Here is a 20,121-nt window from a genome sequence, read left to right on the forward strand (position 1 = left end):
TCTTTCATGCAGTAGGCTCTCTACCCACTTATTTGGTTTGTGTTTTCACAGCAGCCTTGAGATATAGGGAAAGTGACATAAGACTGCTGTGTAGACTGGCCTTAGCATGGGGATTGGGGCTGAACAGGGGTAGTGTAGACAGTGGCGAAGTTAGATGAATGTATTTCATAGAAAAGCACTGTGTGGTTGTTGTCACCTGTCTTCTGTCTTCTCCATTAGCTTATCTGACAAAATCAGAGAATAATTAAAGATGAACAGCATAACCCCTTTCGTCACACAAATGCAAAATTCACACATTAAACCTACCTCGGTCATTTTTTCATTCGCCATGATAAAGTAATGAGAATGGAATAGGTAAGATTTATTAAAAGCTATGTGCCATGCACTCAGATCTGAGCATTTTATGTGTACTACTTAATTTCACCTTGGCAACAACTCTCTGATGTCAGATAATATCATTATCTCAGTTTTGCAGATGAGGAAATTGAGATGTAGAGAGATTAATAAAATTGTCCAAAGTCACAGGGCCAGTAAGTGGCAGGACAGCTATCGATTCCAGGTAGTCAGACCCCAGAGTCCCTGCTGATTCTCACCACAGTAGAATCTCTGTGAGTTGCCAACTCCCTTAGCACTGTTGTTGCCAACACAATGCTAAGTACAAGCTAAAATAGAGCGACTGGGATTGAATGCCAGTCTTCTCTTACAAAACAGTCATCTGGGGCTTCCCTGGTGGCGCAGTGGTTGAGATTCCGCCTGCGATGCAGGGGACACAGGTTCATGCCCCGGTCCAGGAAGATCCCACATGCCGCAGAGCGGCTGGGCCCGTGAGCCGTGGCCGCTGAGCCTGCGCATCCGGAGGCTGTGCTCCGCAATGGGAGAGGCCACAACAGTGAGAGGCCCACGTACCGCAAAAAAAAAAATCAATAAAGAAGACAGTCATCTGAATGGCCCTTAATTGGATCATATTAATTTTTATTAACATAAACTACTAAATGGAAAGGCAACAATTATTTTCATTGATACGTAGAAAGAGATAACTCTTCGATTGAAAACCATGCCTGCTGATTGAATATCCTGAGTTTTCAACTATTTTTCACATGGCATGGTGTTTTTCTTTTTTTTTTTTGGACCCTTCACCAGGTATATCAATATATCGTAGAAGAAATGGACAGCTACCATGACTGAGATGTTAAATGCCAAATATTTTAAAAATAATGTTACTAATTAGTAGAATAAAGGCCTCCCACAGCCTGGTTCCTAAGGTTCCCTGCAACAAAAAATTACTGACATCCTATAGAAAAAAGTTCAAAATATTTTGTCCTGCCTGTTTTTGTTGTTATATATCTCCCTTTAATTTTACTCATTTTTCTAAGTAGCTAGTTGCATGTGTGTGTATGTGTGTGTGTGTGTGTGTGTGTGTGTGTATATATTTATATACACACACACACACATATACATACATATATACACACACTTATTTCACTTGTCATTGGCCTCTATTATAGTATGCCAAAATCACACATTTTGCACATTTTAAGTACAGAATGACAAAGTCATGACAGGATTAATCATGATAGACAGTCACTAAGTCCATGATAGTATTGAATTTGGATTTGGAGAATGAAAGAGGAGAGGATATAAAAATGACAGTGACATTCAAGAGCAGGACCTTTACTTTTTATAATACCAAAGACTGTTTTCTTACAGATGACTTCAGAAATTAAACCCTAAACACATCCTTGGTGCACTGTTTTTCCTAAGTGTCCACGTTCTACAATGAAAATGCAGTGCTTTTCTTGTCCGAGTCTAGAGGAAAAAAAGTGCTATCAGTTATTTAGGATCTGATTTATGCCTTAAGAGATTGGCTGCCACTCTCTGCGATTTCAGGGAAGCTGGGTATCATGGAGCAATTTTCAAAGAATTGAAAGCTGGTACAGGGTTATGAATAAATTCTCAGAAGCTTTGACCTTCCTGTCAAATGACAGGACTATAAATATGTTGGTAATTCTGCTTTGTTGTGAGTACCTGTTCTTTTCCATCATTGTGGAGTTTCTAGGATACCATAAATTGGTTCCAGCAGAACTAAAACGAAATTTTTTATTGTATAAAAAAAAGTTAGAAGAGGAGAAGATATAAGGTAGAGAACACAGGGAGCAGCTCTTGGTTGTTGCTCCTGAAATATGTCTAGAATTAGAGGATCCAGTTTTGGAAACTTTATAGTATCCAAGTTAAAAATAACTATTTGGTCACATTTTATCATTTATTTACATGAAATTAAATAAGTGACTTTTGGATAGGAATTGAGGTAGTTAATACACAATATTTTTAACGGTTTCCCTCCCCTTATGCCAAAATCATCATGAAATATGGCTCATTCTTGCTTTAATATAGTCTTTTAAAATAACTACATACAGTATATAATTACATACAGAATTTAGATATGTGTAGCGTGGTTAAGCATAAGATGCTGTGTTTTCATGACTTTGTTATGTATCTTAATTCCATTAAGATGCAATTTATTGATTGTCGTAGAATCTTTTTCCTCTGACTTCACCCTTACCTTTCCCAAGCTGACAATTCAGGAAAGAATAGAGATGAGGGAAAAATTGGTCCAGATAACCCACAGAGAAGGGGGCAAAGAAAAGCTGGTTGTTTTCCTTTAGAAACAAAGAAAAACCTTTTCATACTTCCACTTTTTAAGAGGGTTCCATGTATTCTTTTGAACAAAAGTGAATATATACATACATATATATGTATGCACACACAAACATATACACCTGTTGTCTGTTTTAGGGACACTTAAAGAAGCAGAAAGGGCACAAGAAATGAGGAAGAAAAGCAGTGGGGGTAGAAAGGTACAGCAATGCAGACAAAGGCATCTAGAGAGAGACGGAGATGTTAGTCACCTATGGCTGTGTAACAAGTCACCACAAAACTTGGTGTCATAAAACAACAATAAACATTTATTATGTCTCAGAATTTCTCTGCAGATCCAGAATTTGGACTTTTCTGGATGCTTCAAGCTTGGGGTGTCATGAAGTTCAGTTGTCCCAGCATCCGTCATATGGTTCCCAGGTGGCTCATGGGTGGTGACGGCGGCCCTGGTGGGGGGCAGGGAGCAGCTCCATTCCTCTTCGTAAGGGCTGACTGGCACACATAGGTTAGTCCTATTCAGTGTGGGGAGTCACTAGGCGAGGACCTAAGTTCCAGGAGGCAAGGTTCATTGGGTGCCATCTCGGAGCCTGACCACCACAGAGAAATACGGTAAAAGAGCGTTAGACTCACATGAGCACATATACTTGTAGGAAGATGAGAGGGTGAAAGACTAGGTGGTTCAGTGGTGAGGTGAACGCGACCATGATCATCCTGCAACACACTTGATCTGTGACGAACATAGACTGCTGTCGTATCAGTTGTTACTCCAAACCCAATGCGTCACATCTAGTTGCTTAATTGTGGCTCCATGATAATGGTCTCCTTTACAGCACAGAGCTGCAAAGCTAAGCTGCATTAAAGCATGGTATTTCTCTCAGAAGTCTCACCATAATTTTACCTCAAGACATCAAAAACTACCCCTCCCAAAATCAGTACTTTTACTTTTCTGATGTTAAAGACGCTTAACTTCATATGTAAGAGGTACCAATATAAGACTACTGTGGCCATTAAGACTGTGATCTGTATAACTTGAAAGGTGTATTTATTTCAACATAGTGCCAATACATAATACATAGCATATTATGAGGTACTTTTCAGATTGCTTTCAGAAGACAAAATTATCCTAACGTTCTTGACATGAAAAATGAGAGACAGGTAAATTGTCTAAAATTAAAAATAATGCATTGCATGAAAATAAGCCAGCTTGAAGTTCAGAAAATAAAGAAAAGCTTGCCAAAAAAAAAAAAAAAAAAAAAGTAAGGCATTGTTTTGTTGCCCATTGAAGTCCTTTTGTATGATAAAAATAATAGGGAATGTTTAGAGCATTTATTCTGTGGCAGGCACTACTCTAAGTACCTCACATATCAAGTCATTTAATCCTCACAACAGTCCTTTCATTCTGGTTTGATAGATGAGGAAAGCGAAACACAAACATGGTGAAAAGATTCAAATCCAGAAGTCTTTCTTTAGCCCTTGTGCCTTTAACCACAGCATGGTACGTAGAACAGACTACCCCAGGCTGGCTCAGAACGAGGATTCGTTAATAATGACAGCATTTCTCTCAGACTCACTCCATGGACAGAATCTGAAGCCTAGCCAGAGTCCCCAGGGGCCAGAAGGGGGAAATGGAAAGCTTTCAGAAAGCTAGGAGTATTTCTTTTGAGAGGGTACAGTCAGTATGGAGATGGGTAGGTCTGACTTAACTTTTTTTTTTTTTTAATTAGGGTATTTTAGGTTGTTTTACAATGTTGTGTTAGTTTCTACTGTACAGGGAAGTGAAGCAGACTTCCCTGTGCTTATACAGCAGGTTCTCATTAGTTATCTATTTATACATATTAGCTAGTGTCTATATGTCAATCCCAATCTCCCAATTCACCCTCCGCTTTCTCCCCTTGGTGTCCATACATTTGTTCTCTACGTCTGTGTCTCTATTTCTGCTTTGCAAACCGGTTCATCTGTACCATTTTTCCAGATCCCACATATATGCGTTAATATACGATATTTGTTTTTCTCTTTCTGACCTACTTCACTGTATGACAGTCTCTTTGGCAGCTGAGTTGACTCTGGTGAGACAAGGAGAGATCTTGTCATGGTGACTTGGATAAGGTAGTAGTGAAAGAAATTGTGAGAATTGATAGGGATCTGGATATATTTAGAAGATAGAGTAAATGGGATTTCCTCAGGGGTATGAAAAAAGAAAAAAAAGAAACTTTCCACCTGAGTAGCTGGAAGGACGTCGTAGATATCCACTCAGATCAAAAGCTGTGTATGGGGCGGGTTTGAGATAAAAGATGAGGATGTATCAAATAGGCAGTTGTATGTTCAGGACCGGAGATAGAGAGGGAAGTCTAGACTAGAGATACAAATTTGGATTTGCCAAGATCTACATGACTGAGCTCACAAAGGACATAAATATGGGTCGATTAGAGAGGAGGATCTAGCCGAGACCAAGGGACTGAGCCCTGAGGCAGTTCAGGTTTAGGATTTGGAGTGAAGAGGGGGAGCCAGCAAAGGAAATTGTGGGTGAAGAGGAAAACCAGGAGATTGTGGTGTTCTGGAAGCAAAGCAAAGACAGTATATCAAGGAGGTGTGAGTAATAACCCATTGCAGATTCTACTGATAGGTCAAGCCAGATGGGGACTAATAATTGACCACTGGGTTTAGCAGTTTGGAGGTCATGGGTTGTCTTGGTGAAAGCTGATTTGGAAAAGAGGTTAATTAAGCAAAGGCTTAATTGGAATGAATGTAAGAGAATTGGAACAGTGAATTTAGACAACCCTTTCTAGGAGTTTTAACGTAAAGAGGAACAAAGAAATGGTTAGCAAGGTGGTAGTTGGCACATGAATTGGAGGTTGAAAGTAGTTACATGAAACAGCTAAGCTTAGTGCCCCCCTTTCGATAAATATTTGTTGTATTCCAACTGTGTGTCCAAGATGGTTCAGTGTTTTATAGACACAAAAAGTAATGAGCTGTAGTTTTTCTCCTTGAGGGCATGCAAGTAGCCCGGGCTGTGTGTTCATGGAGGGCTTTGCAGAAGAAGTGCTTTCATCAAAGAGGTGATACTGCTTCTAACTCATATTTTATAGGATCTGGGGGAGAAGCAAAACTGTCCTATCTGTTCCTGACTAAAAGTACTCAAATCTTTAAAAAAAAGAAAAAACTTTTTTGTGTTAATTTTCTTTATCATTGATTTTGCTTTAACCATTCTTTGTGAACTTCTTGAAGACCCAATAAGTGCATTTTTGGGGGAAAAAAAAAAGTGTGTTTTGAAAACAGGAATGAGTGTCGCACACATCCTCGTCAGCACCCTCCTTATAGACAGTCATTAGCAGAGGACAATTAAAGGAATGAGGACATGTAAGTAGACTGAGAAACGTTGAAGAGAGGTAGCTGAGGTCAAGGAACATAGCTGTTCATTTACTTAATTCACTTACTGCACAAGTATTTATTATTTAGGATAAACTTCGGACAAGATCATGCCAAAGCTTAACTTGCTGATTGAGTATAGGGAACAGAAAGCAAGAATGGGAATAAAAGCAAAGGAATGAAATGGTCTGAGTGGCCTTTGAAGATAGAAGCCTGGAAAAACATGATGATATAGTAAAATGAAGTAGATGTTAAAATCACAGCATGCTTGGGTTTAGATCCCACGTCTGCTAGTTACTAGTTGAGTGGTCTTGAGCAACTTAATGACTGTACTGAGTCCACAGTCTCTATTTCAGTAGTAACTCTACCACTCCAGGTTGTTATGGGAATTATGGCGCCCAGAAGAATATTAGGTCAGAGCAGATACTCAAAAATTGTTACCTTACTTCTCTCTCTTTTTCTTTAACTGGAACTTTTTCAATTATTTCTTCCAGAATATAAAGTTTGATAGTTGAGCTGGGGTTTGAAATAATTAAATGCATGCAGAGTTGTCTTTTTCTTTCCCCGTCTTCAGGAGCACTAACAATACCCCATGAGCACTGTGAGCATAAGTGGAAAACAAAACAAAACAGAAGTAGACACATAGCTCAGTTAAACGTGCTGAACATCGGCCATACTGCATCTCAGCAAGCAGACATGCTTCCTGGAGTGTGTTTGAATAGGATAATGAATAGGATCACCCAGTACATCTACCCACTGTCATACCACCTCACAGTTACCCTTCACTCCCCTACCAGTCTTAATGACTTGCAGCCTCTGCTATAGCAGAAAGAAGTATGGGGGCGGGGAGGGGTGATGAATCTGACAAAAGGGAGGGGTCCAGTGGAGGAGAATGTACAGTACTTGGAGTAATTGTGGGAAGCTGTCTGTCGTAGGAGACCCTGCATAAAGCTCTTTTATAGGAGGAGAGTCGAAGTAGCTAAGGATACAAGGAGGACAGTTGAAATACATCTTGCAGTGCCGGCATTCCCATCAACTCGTTACCAACTATGAGAACATTTGAGAAACAAGTTCAGTGGCTTTAGAGTCTGAACTGAATTTTATTTAAACTATTTGCTTGCATTGAAGAAAGAGAATCTTGGGTTACCTTAGTACTAGGCTCAGTTCAAATCGAGAATTCCAGAAATTAACTTGAAGCATTACATTCTGGATATGGTGAGCAGATATGAGACCTTAGAAGGAGTTCTTTGGAGTTTTCTAAAATTGGTGAACAGAGTTGGGGAGCTGTGCTCCTATAAAGAAGGACTATTTCAGAATAGGGGAGCATTTTAAAAAAGTAGTTTACTGAAAACTAGAGCTTCTGTATAGCAAATGGAGATATGATTCTTGTCTTTAAAATATCTTAATGTCTTATGAAGGTTAAACATAAAAATGTTTACATAAATTTTTTTCTCTTTCTCCTTTCCCAGTATATTTCATATTAGTCTTATGATGTCTAATCACTTTTTTTTTCTTTAAAAATTACTGGGCCAAAGTGACTAGGGTTTTATAAAATAAAAAGCAGAGAAGAGTGGAAAGAAAACTTGTGTTCAAGTTAAACTTGGAAGACTTGATAGAGGGAGAGGGGTAAGTAAATCAACATTTATAATAGGAATGTTTGAAGCCCTGTTCGTGGCACCTTATACATGTTCTCATTTAGTCCTCAGAATAACCCAGTGAGGTAGTACTGTCATGCCCATTTTACATATAAACATAAAATGTGTACTCTGTATACGCCTTGAAGTATGTTTTGAATACTGTTGACGGGGTATTCATAATTGTTGGTTGTGTGTGGTTTATCGTAGTGTCCAATTAAGCAGACCTTCTCCACACAGAGAATTCTGTCTTGGTGCCTATATGGAGACCTTTCAGTTCAACTGGGCCCTCTCTCATCTACTTTAATTTTGACAAAGATTTTTCTAAGCATATTGACACCTTTTTATTGATACTTTTTCCTTTTGTTCTAAACCATTAGTCAGATATTTGTTAGACACTTAGTATGTTCTTCCCCCTGTGCTATAAATCTGACAGAAGTGAAAGGCCAGGGTTTTGCCTTCAAAGAAATTTTATTCTTTTTAAGGATATAACATGCACCCATTTGAGAGGTCCAGGACAGTAACAAAATGCTCTATTTTGTGGTGTAAATAAAGACTGTAGCTGTTAGAAGCAAGTGTGATCTATGTTAACTGGAATAACAGAGGGAGCTTTGAAAAGAAGGTAGTTTGACCTTTGCTTTGAAGCTGCTCTTGGTTAAGGATGGAGAAATAGCCTAAGAATAGACAGGGATTGTGGGCCTCCTGATCACACCGTACATTAAGTAGAGTAACATTTATCTGAAGTTATTTGAAAACTCTGTGATCACTCTTTGACTCAAAATCTATCTTTCGTGTAACCTGTCCTGTCTCCACCGTTAGAAATGCTTGCTTCTGGGGTAAGTATTGTCTTTAGAAGGCATCGTTTAAAATGTCCATATGTTTTGGAGGAGCAAAGAGTGGGTTTCTGACAATTTAGTGTGAGGGCACTCACCAGATGATTTTCTCTGACTGGAATAAAAGGAAGGCTTAGAGATAGGATAGGATACATTGTAAGAAAATCATCAATACCGAGGTGCTAGGGTAGAAAGGATAAACATCGATTGCATCTGTTTTAATTTGAAATAGTTTAGTGTTGGGAGTTAAGGAGGAAATTAGCCAATCATACTATTTTACTGTCTCTAATAATAGTGGGTATTTCTTAAATATCTTTGACTTTTAAATAAACTAGCTTAACAGGCATTCAGAAGGTTTTCTTTTGGATATACATGCACCCAGTATTGTCATTAACCGTTTAATCGAAAAATAAGCCTACCTTTTGTCAATATACACATGATTTCAGCCTCAGGTGACTAAATAATTTCCAAAACAAAAATAAGATGGAGGTTATTAATTTCAAAACATATCACTGAAATGTTCTGGCTGTGGAAATATTCAACCAAAAATCATAGTTTCAGGTGCTGTGTGCAGAATCTCTATTCCAAATCAGTATTTTCCTAGGTGGATTTCATGAAATGCAAATTCCACAGGTAATTGTGAGGTGTTATTTTAAGGGGCAGGAGGAGGACCTGTAGTTAAGTAAGTTTGGGAAACACTCGCTCAGGTAAACAGAGTTTTTTGCTTCAAGACTACCTAGAGGGACTTCCTTGGTGGCGCACTGGTTAAGAATCCGCCTGCCAATGCAGGGGACATGAGTTCGATTCCCTGGTCCGGGAAGATCCCACATGCCGCAGAGCAACTAAGACCATGCGCCACAACTACTGAGCCTGCGCTCTAGAGCCCGCGAGCCACAACTACTGAGCCTGTGTGTCTAGAGCCCGTGTTCTGCAACAAGAGAAGCCACCGCGATGAAAAGACTGCACATCGCAATGAAGAGTAGCCCCCGCTCGATGCAACTAGAGAAAGCCTGCACGCAGCAACGAAGACCCAATTTAACCCAAAATCAATAAGTAAATTAAAAAAAAAAAAAAGACTACCTAGAACACCTAGGATGCTGGTGTGTGTTGTGACTTCCAAGGGGGGAATCCAAGAAGCTATTGTTCTAATCTTAACCAGACCCCACGAGTAGTGTTCTGTGGGATACACTTTGGAAAATGTAGTTCTGACATGATTGGAAACTCTAAAAGCTCTCTATAGATAAGGAATTAATGCTTTTTCAAAAGGAAATGCAATCAATCAGTCAATGATAAAGAAATATATATTAAACCAACACGCTTGAGTTCTGAATTCTACGTTTGTGGAGCAGAATAAAAGTCGATATACGCGTCCTCTAGCTCTGAGATTTTACAACTATAAATTCACTGAAAAGACCATTTATCTTGTTACTACTTTCAGTCATGTGGGTAGTCGCAGTATGAAATGTACCAGCACAAAAGTCTATCTTTGTGTGGGAGAGGTACCCTCTTCTCCTAGTAAATATAAGCTAGATCCTTCCGTTGACTTCTTCCACTGTTCTTTCCAGGGGGCTATTTAAATTCCCGTGGTGTTAGCTGATGACTTTCTAAAGTACCTGGACAAACTAACAAAAGATGAGGTAGCATAGGTTAGCCTTGTATTTAATCAGTGTACAGCAGTATTCCACTCATACTGGGTCTAACCGTTTGCCAGAAATTTTAGCTGCAATTAGCCATGGGGTGTAAGTGTAGCATTAACAGCAATTTGATGAATGGTTATCCGCTTTATAAACGAGTATCGATATCAGCTCCTTGAATCTTCTGCACTAAGTAGAAAGGACATTTGTGGTCTTCCTGTGTTCGGTTGCTTTGTGAATGATCTTGTGAAATTTCTCTGTATTTCGTGAGCGCCACACTAAGATAACTTAGCCTAAAACTTAGCATCGTTACTGGATTAAAAGATTTAGAGATGTAAACAGGGTTCAGATGCCTCAGTGCTTGGAATTTTTGCAGAAGCAAAATCTAGGGTGAGCTTTATCCTTTCTCTTGGTCGTGTCCTTGTCATTTGCAAAGAGGAGGTAAAATACAGTCAAAGGGACAGTGGTTTCTTAGCCCTTCATTACGTGTCCACTTGTGTGTGTTTTGCTCTAGCTTGGCATTACAGCCTAGGGACAGTGACTGCGATGCTGCCTGTCCTTTACATGCTCATAAGTATGACTTCCAGCGTAGGTGCCAAGCGCCATCTTTGTTGCCTTTCACTGAATTACAATTTCATCCCTCATCCCTTATTGAGGTTGTTAATATGTTAAAAATAACCATGATTGGAAAACCAAACTGTCTCTGATTTATTTTTGTTCCATCTCTACCATATAGAACTGCCTTTGACTTCGAAGAGTCATCTTAGCTCAAAACAGGTGACAGAATAGGAAGCTGTGCAGTGATTCATGAGAGTGGATGCAAGTCAATGATTAGTTCACGTGCCTGTGGTCTCCAGTAATGGCATAAATCTTTAGGGAAGTTCTTTACTGTCAGGCTGCATGCCTGCCTGTGTCAAATTCCATATAGGCTAGCGTATATTATGAATTGAGAAACCTGAGGGATGAACAAAAATTCCTTTTGTTGTCCACTGTAAACATGTCACATAGACTTGAGGATACAGGAGAAAAGCATAGTATTGCTCTCTGTTAACCATACAAAGCTAAAGTTTGTATATTTATAAACACAAAGACCATTCACTTGTGGCTAAATACCTTTTTGGAATGAGAGGAAAAACTGTTCATTGTTTGATTGTAGGCAAATACCTATCTGGGACTTTTTAGGTCCCAGAATGAAAATTTTCAAAGTCTGTCGAATCTTAAAATAATGAGGAAGGCAATGAATACATAGCAAGGCTAGAAGAGAAAGCTTACCATTGTGTCATTTAAACCAGTGGGGTTTTTCTTGTTTTGGGTTTTTTTTTTTTTTGCGGTACGCGGGCCTCTCACTGTTGTGGCCTCTCCCGTTGCGGAGCACAGGCTCCGGACGCGCAGGCTCAGCGGCCATGGCTCACGGGCCCAGCCGCTCTGCAGCATGTGGGATCTTCCCGGACCAGGGCACGAACCCGTGTCCCCTGCATCGGCAGGCGGACTCTCAACCACTGCACCACCAGGGAAGCCCCCCAGTGGGGTTTTTAACAGCACCCTCCCACCCCGGGATCATAAAGCTTAACATGTGTTTGTGCTGTTGCCTTGGCATTATATGATACAAGTTGAAGAATCTTCCTAGGGAGTTAATATGCACGAGTTGAGAAATCATTCCTTATTTCCTTTATCATTCTTTACTGCAGTTAGCCAGGGCACCAAACATGGTAGTGTGTTCAGCTGACCACTACCAAACCATTAACAGGCCACAAACAGAGGGAGGAAAGTCTTCAATTAGAAGATAGGAATTAACCGTAACAGATTGAAAATAAGACAACCCAAGGACATATGAGTCCCCTTTGATGAGAAATGAAGAAGTCACAGGTCTCACTGTCAGAGACAGAGGCAGAGCCATCTGGTCCAGGAGTGCATCCCTGCCCTTCTTGGTCCCAGAGCCCAGAGGACTACGGGTCACCTGCAACTCCTCTGACACGCTGTGCTTTCTGATGGGGACCCTGGCGGTACAGCCCCCATCAGGCTGGGATCCGCCACTGTGAAAAATCACCATCATTCCTATCCCTTCACTGCTGAAGCCAAAGCGGTTCTAAGGAAACCAGAATGTCTGCAGTACCCTCTCTCATGAGCTCCTTGGATGAGAAAAGAGGCTTGGTTACTGCTTTCCAGAGTTGTTAAAGTGTTACGTTTGGCATCTCTGGATGAAAATTTGTATTGTATTTAGCATCTGTATCTTCAGAGAGAATTATTTCTATAACGGAAGGTAGTAGGGAGAAATAAAACTCAGAATTCATGTGGCAAGCTATCAATGTAAATCAACTTAGGGAAAAGATTCTAAAGAAAGAAATAAAGGTGGCTCATATCTTAAAAAAAAAAACCTTATTTCTCTTAGGGGGAAAAAAGCAGAACAAGGGGCTTCCCTGGTGGTGCAGTGGTTGAGAGTCCACCTGCCGATGCAGGGGACACGGGTTTGTGCCCCGGTCCGGGAAGATCCCACATGCCACGGAGCGGCTGGGCCCGTGAGCCATGGCCGCTGAGCCTGCGCGTCCGGAGCCTGTGCTCTGCAACGGGAGAGGCCACAGCAGTGAGAGGCCCGCGTACCGCAAAAAAAAAAAAAAAAAACACAAAAAGAGGAACAATGTTGTAAAGGCTGCTCAGAAATGGCTGCATGTTTCTCCAGGTATGGTACCGCTCATCTGCTGGCCTAGGCTTTAAACCCACCAGCACATTGCTGTTAGTCCCACTGAAGGGATGAGAAAGTGAAAGGTCATTGAGAGACTTTTAAAAAATAACAATACTCTTTATGCTTAGAGCAGTTTTACATTTACTGAAAATTTAGCAGATGACATGGAGGGTTCCCATATACCCCCTCTCCTGCTGGCAGTTTCCCCTATTATCTTGCATTAGTGTGGTACTTTGTTACAAATAGTGAACCAATATTGATACATTATTAAGGAAAGTCCCTAATTTACAGAGTTCACTCCTGGTGTGTGGTACATCTGTGGTTTTGACAGATGCATCATGTCACGTATTCACCATCACGGTGTCACATAGAATAGCTCTCCTGCCCTAAAAATCTCCCGTGCTCCACCCATCCCTCCACCCCACCCCGATGCCTCAGGTGATCCTCCGTGTGGCTTCTGCGGTGCGCCCTCGGCCTGCGAGCCTCTTTGCCCTCCCGTCATGAGTTGGCGCTTGTTCATCCTTCGGTTCCCACACAAGCATCATTGCTCAGGGCGCCCCTTGCTTGCATGCTGCCCTCCACTCCCCACACTGGATCGGATCTCTGATCTGTCATCTTTCCTCCTTCCCTGTGCTTTGCCTTCCATGCAATGGTCACAGGTTTCATGTATACAGTTGGGTGAATAACTTGTCTGTGACACTGGCTTGGAGGTTCCTGAATGAGTAATAGGGCAGGATGAAGAACAGAGCTATTTCAGATCCCATTCCTCAGTCCCGCTGCTCGTGCTTAAGCATGTTACCCGCGTTACCAATAACTCAGGACAGGAGCAATTTTTAAATCCCCCTTAAAAAAAAATCTGCAACTTTAGGCTCTATTTCCTGATTCCCGTATGATGTAAAATGATGAGAAAATAAAGACCACTGCACTTTCTTCTACTCTTTTCCTTACTTGTGCCTTCTGACAATTATAGCATTACTTTTACACTGAAATATGTAGAAAATTTCTGTAATTATAATATGGTTTATATGCCTTTGCTCTAAATTACACTAAAAGAAAAACACCAAAGATCATTATTCAAGAATGAGATAAGTTTTTATTTCGCTCCTGAGTTTTTCCCATGGCTGTCTCCCAATTATTCCTCTTTCTTGAATTACTGTTTTTAGTAATTACTCATAATTACTGAATTATTAGAATATTTTCTCTATTTTTTTCCTTCAGAAGAGTCTAAGAATTTCTAAATCTTGTATCACTTCATATCTAAAGTATGTGTTATTTTATTTTTATGAGATTTCAGTGTTGGGTCAGTAGTACTCGTTAGTTCATAGCACATTACCATCTCTGGTCCAGGCAAGAATCCTCATTGGTTGATTGATCCATTGCTTCCCTTTTGTCCCTATATCATTTCCCATTACGCAGACATGTTAGTGTGTGTGTATATATGAATATACATTTTTAATTTTGTTAGTAGAAAAAGTGCCTTATTGTGTTTGCATTTATTTTCATTTACATAGATAGGTTCTGTCATTTATCACGATTCTGTTTCCTACTATGTGTACTGTGTTTTCTATCCATCCACATTTCTCTGTGTGCATCTAATCCATTGCTTGGTGTATATCTACAAGTGTTGCTTACCTTTCTTCCAATGATGGACACCAAGTTCAAATGTATTTTAAATTTTCTTTAAAAATCTTCCTTGTGGGCTTCCCTGGTGGCACAGTGGTTGAGAGTCCGCCTGCCGATGCAGGGGACACGGGTTTGTGCCCCGGTCCAGGAAGATCCCACATGCCGCGGAGCGGCCGGGCCCGTGAGCCATGGCCTCTGAGCCTGCGCGTCCGGAGCCTGTGCTCCGCAACGGGAGAGGCCACAACAGTGAGAGACCTGTGTACCGCAAAAAAAAAAAAATCTTCCTTGTGTTTGAATGTATTTAAGCCCTTCTAATTGAATTTGTGCCCTCTGATTGAATGTTCAAGTGGAAATATATGTATATGAATTGTACAGGCAGTAAATGTCTGAATGAACTTGTGTTAAACACAAGGATTCCTATGTATAATAATCTAGAGAATTGTTTTCCTAATAAAAGCAATCTTTTGACAAAAGACAAATCCTGCTTGCATGTTGAGACCTGGATACAGTAGAATAAGTTCTCAGAAACTTACAATATACAGCACAAAAGGCATAGTTGCAATAAAAGTAAAATGACTGTACAAGGAGACCTAGATACCTTAGTTTGGTAATATGTCATATATTAAATACACTTTAAAGCAATATTTTATTAAAATGAAGAATATCTTTTGGAGCTTATTCCTTCAGAGTTATTTGAATTATGAAAAATACATTTTTTACTCTATTATTGAATGCATGCATGTCTTGACATTTTCCCATAAGAACTTGAGGTATCTTTCTACAAAGACTGTATACCCTGAGGATAATGAATAGGGTAGGAATGGAAAAGCATTACTTTGTAGGAGAGGCATTTCCAAGTATTTTATTTAAAAGCAAAGCTTGTGGCCTTGATTGAGCATTACATTTAACTTTAACCTTCTTGTAAACTGAAAAATTGAAAACATGGTAGATTATATCAGTTTTCATAATCAGAATAGAAGAAGCATACTCATTTCTCAGGGCAGATGCTCTATTTCCTGGTAGAGGTACGCCCCACTGAGCATCTCCTAGAGCAGCTGTGGGTACAGGAAAGAGGCTAACCATTAGTAGGGTTTACACTGAATTCTCAACGTTAGAAGCCCAGTTCTCAGATAAAAAGCAGAGATTTTACTGAGGAAGCAATGTTGTATTTACACTCAAGCAAGTGTTTGATTAAGAGCCTAGAATTCTGTATCACTTAGTGCTATATCTTTAGCACGTGGAATCTTGGAAGTGGCAGGTATAGGTAGGAATTCTGATTCTGCCCCTTGCTACCTGTGTGGTCCTGGACACATTTAATCTCTGCAAACTTCAATTTTCTGATATATAAAGGTGATAATTAACTACCTTGTAAAACTGTTGCTAGGATTAAGTCAGGTGAAAGTTCCTAGGATAATTCAGTACGTACTACATAAGTGTGTTGTTAGGATTAAGTGTGATAAACCACGTGAAGTTCCTAGGATGGTACCTGGTGCGTATGGCCAGGTCTTCAGTGAGCATTAATGGGCCTTCCTTTCCCTTCCCCATCTTAATGAGCCTTCCTTCTCTACCTCAGGGAAAGCACAAATTGCATGTCGATACTGGAATGGAAGGTGATTGGTGTGGCCTCATTCCTGTTGGACAGCCATGCAATCAGGTTACGACAACAGGCCTAAAGTGGAACGTCAGTAAGTAAAACCCTTGCACAAAGGGAGGTTTTCTTTCTTTCTTTTTTAAAAAATTTCTCTTGATAAATAATTAGAAGTGGAATTGCTAGGTCATATGGGAACTCTATGTTTAACCTTTCAAGGAACTGTCAGACTATTTTCCAAAGCAGCTGTACCAATTTTATATTCCTACCAGTGATGTATGAAGGTTCCAGTTTCTCCATATCCTCACCAACACTTGTTGTTATTATTATTCCCATCCTAGTGAGTATGAAGTGTTATCTCATTGTGGTTTTTATCTGCTTTTTCCTGATGACTAATGATGTTGAATGTATTTTCATGTGCTTATGGGCCATTCGTATATTTTCTTTGGAGTAATGTCTATTTAGATCTTTTGCATATATTTTAATTGGGTTATCTCTTTTTTTATGTTGCGTTGTAAGATTCCCTTATGTATTCTGGATACAAGTCCTTTATCAGATATATGATTTGAAAATATTTTCTCAGAGTCTTTGACATATCTTTTTATTTTCTGAAATTTAATTAACTAAGTGTATTAAGTTAATCTAATTTAAATTTGATGAAGTCTAATTTTTTCTTTTATGGATCATACTTCCGGTGTCGTATTTAAGCACTCTTTGCCCAGCCTTCTTCACGATTCCGTACGCCTGAAACCTACTTTACTTTTCCAGAGAAGTAGCTATTCTTACTAAAATAGTTATTTTTATAATCAAACACCTGAGATTTTATAAGATTAACTGTTCTTACTAAATTTTAAAGTGTTCTTCAGTACTTATGAACTGTATTCAGTACTGTACCTCGGTACTAGTCATACTAAAACTGTCTGGTTTGAAAAGAACAAAAAATGAGGTGGATCTGTTCATGAAATAAATTCCAAAAGAAACTATCAGGCATTATGAAATGAATCATCCCTAGTCTCTAAGAATAACAGTAGTTTAATCAAAGGGCTTTGACTGAATGTCAAAGGGATTATTTCATGATTGACCAATACCTCTAAGGTTGTAAAAAGTAAAATACGGAACCATGTCATTCTTCTATAACATGTAAAACTTTGAGGTTCCTACAAGGAAATAAATATTTCAAGAAATAAATACATTGAAGATTAAAAGATATTTTAAAAGGCCTTTCTATGAGGCATTGCTGAAACAATTAGGAAAAGAACTAGAGATATTTTGAAGGAAATGTCTGGCAATCTCATCAGAATTTGAAAGGACGGTGAGAACAGATCTCCTCCAGTGCATAGAAATCTGTGTGACAGGCTTTGAAGCGGTTAGCTGAAACTGACATGAGCTCCCATCAGAAGCTTTATTTGAAAACATTTCCAGCCTAAAACAGTTGTTTTACTGTCTGGAGCTCCCATTCTTTCCAAGGACCCAGTCTAGACAATGGTGAGTTTCCTCCTGGATCTGGTAGTGACCTCACTTTCCAGGGCCAACGCCAAGACACGCTGGGCACTGTGCAAAGTGAACAGGAGGGTTGACCGTATAGCTTCCTTTATCTTACAGGAACAGGCAAGAGTTGGAGGATACAAGAGATTCTTCTGTGCTCGTTAGAACATCCTCAGAACCCTTGCATTCCACACCAAAATGCACATCCTAATTCGTTTTTTTCTAATTGAAACTTATAAAAATGTTTTATACAATTTTTAAAGGTTATATCCATTTACAGTTATTACAGAACATTAGCTATATTCCCCGTGTTGTGCAGTACATCCCGATCGTACACCCAGTAGTTTGCACCTCCCACTCCCCTCCCCCTGTATTGCCCACCCTCCACCCGTAACCAATAGTTTGCTCTCTGTATCTGTGAATCTGCTTCTTTTTTGTTATATTGACCAGTTGGTTGTATTTTTTAATTCTACATATAAGTGATATCATACAGTATCTGAATAATAACATTTAGTCCAGGAAGGGGCCTTGGGCATGACGGAGCTTTTAATTTTCTTGTCTGTGATAATGTTTCAGTCCTGCTGAAATGCTCTACACTATTACTTACCTATATATTTACAGATTGCTTCAACTTTTGAAATAGATACTTTTTTCTCTACAACTCTGTGAAAATAAGAAATAGGAACTTCACAGGATATGAAAAGCAACAGAGTTGAGACGCAAATGTTTCATCAATGGTATGTGGTAAAAGTGCTAATGAATGGGGTCTTCTGATAGGTAATATTGCCTCATTAAAAAGCCATAAAAATAACTGTGAAATGACACCATGTTGGCTTGGAGAGACGTGGATAGATCTTTTTCACAGAGAGGGTCCTGCTTTACTCAGTGTCATTATGAAAGCAGAGCTCGATGTCAGTTTGTCTGTCACCCCTACAAAGTGGCAGGACAGGGCTGGACCCAGAGGAGGAGAAAGGAGCTATAGTAACTTAGGAGTTGCTCACATCCTGGGTCAAGGAGCATAAGCAAGTCCTCATAAGGAAATGCAGCACAGTCTTCCTCAGGCGGTCTGGAGGCTGGCACTCTCCCTGTCTGCACCCACACTAAAATATGAGTCCACTTTCCGATACGAATCACCTGTTTCAATCTGTGCTATCTCCCATCACGGTCTGTGTTTAAAACAAGTGCCTGTGGTGGTACCACCATCCAGAAGTGTATCTTTACTAATTTTGTTGAAACTACCTCTATTATAATACTTTAATTCATAGCAATATACTGTGAACAGTCTGTGGTGTGTGTCTGGCACTAGAGTTTCTCTAGGCTGTGTACACATGGGACTAAAACAGCTGCATCATAGGCAATAGCATCCTCATCTTCACTAGACCTGCCATATAGCTCTGAGAGTGGAAATGCCAGTGTCCACTTGTCTCAGGAGTACGCAGGCGTTCCCGTGCTTCACGTCCTTACCCTGTTCTCGGTATTGTCAGATTTAATCGTTTTTGCCAGTCTGCTGAGTGTCAGTGATATTTCACTGTGGTCTCTGATTGCTGGTGAGGGAGAGCGTCTTTTTGTAGTTAGTAGCCATGTGGATTTCCTCTTCTGTGAATTGCTACTTTCTTCTGCCCTTTTAGCCCTTGGACTGTTTGTTTCTTTCTTACTAATTCTTAGAAGCTCTTCAGACCCTAATGATCTTCCTCCTGGCTATACATTGCCTTTGCCATTTGTTTATGCCATTTTTGTACACAGAGAGGTTATTAAGTTAAAGGTAGTCAAATTTATCAGTCTTTTTCTTTCAGATTTGTAATTTCTGTGTCATAAATCATCTTTCTATTCCCTGTGGTTGTAAAGATGTTCTCACAGTTTAGTTTTGAGGGCGATTTTTTTAGTTTCTCCTTTCACCTGAAATTGATTTTTGTGTATGATATGAGTTAGGGATCTAATTTTCTTTCCTTACTGATAACCAGCTGCCCTAGCATCGTTTATCATCCTTTTTCCAGTGATTTGTGATATACCATAAGTTTCCATATTCATGGGTATGTTTCTTTGATCTCTAGTCTCTTCCTTTGACTTACATTCTTCTTCCTGTACTGATACCACACTGCCTTAATTAACATAGCTTTATAATAAATATTGAAATGTGTTGAGTCTACCAACCTTGTTCTTCGAAATTTTCATGGCTATTCCTGGCTTTTTTCTCTTCTTTGTAAACTTTAGCATTAGCGTGACAAGTGTCACGCATACAATTCCATCGTAATTTTTATTGGGATTACATTTAATTTACAGATTATTTTGGGGAGACCAGAACAATTGGGGAAGAGAATTCCTGCATGAAACTGAGTCTTCCCATCCATAAACATAATGTACCTCTCCATTTAATTAGAACTTTTTAATTGCTTTTGATAATTAAAAAAATTTGTCTAAAAGATTCTGTACTTCTTACATAAGATTTGTCTGTAGAAACCTTGTATTTTGTGCTGCCGTTGTAACTACACCTTTAAAAATTACAGGACTTCCCTGCTGGTCCAGTGGTTAAGACTCTGTGCTTCCAATGCAGGGGGTGTGGGTTCAATCCCTGGTCGGGGAACTAATAACATTCTGCGTGGTGCGGCCAAAAAATAAATAAAAA

The 20,121-nt window shown here is 39.6% G+C and overlaps 1 protein-coding gene across 3 annotated transcripts in view; it reads left to right on the top strand.

The window, feature by feature from the left end:
• Positions 1-20,121, top strand: part of TPK1 (thiamin pyrophosphokinase 1) — a 335,120-nt gene that overhangs the window by 218,514 nt on the left and 96,485 nt on the right. For all 3 annotated transcript variants that reach the window (XM_027101627.1, XM_027101629.1, XM_027101628.1), the window contains one exon: positions 15,999-16,110. In XM_027101627.1, the coding sequence (XP_026957428.1) occupies positions 15,999-16,110 (112 nt within the window). The remainder of the gene's footprint in view (positions 1-15,998; positions 16,111-20,121) is intronic.

This window comes from Aethalodelphis obliquidens, unplaced genomic scaffold (genome assembly GCF_003676395.1).
Source record: "Aethalodelphis obliquidens isolate GAN/ISIS:26980383/991018 unplaced genomic scaffold, ASM367639v1 scaffold5, whole genome shotgun sequence".
NCBI lineage: Eukaryota > Metazoa > Chordata > Mammalia > Artiodactyla > Delphinidae > Aethalodelphis > Aethalodelphis obliquidens.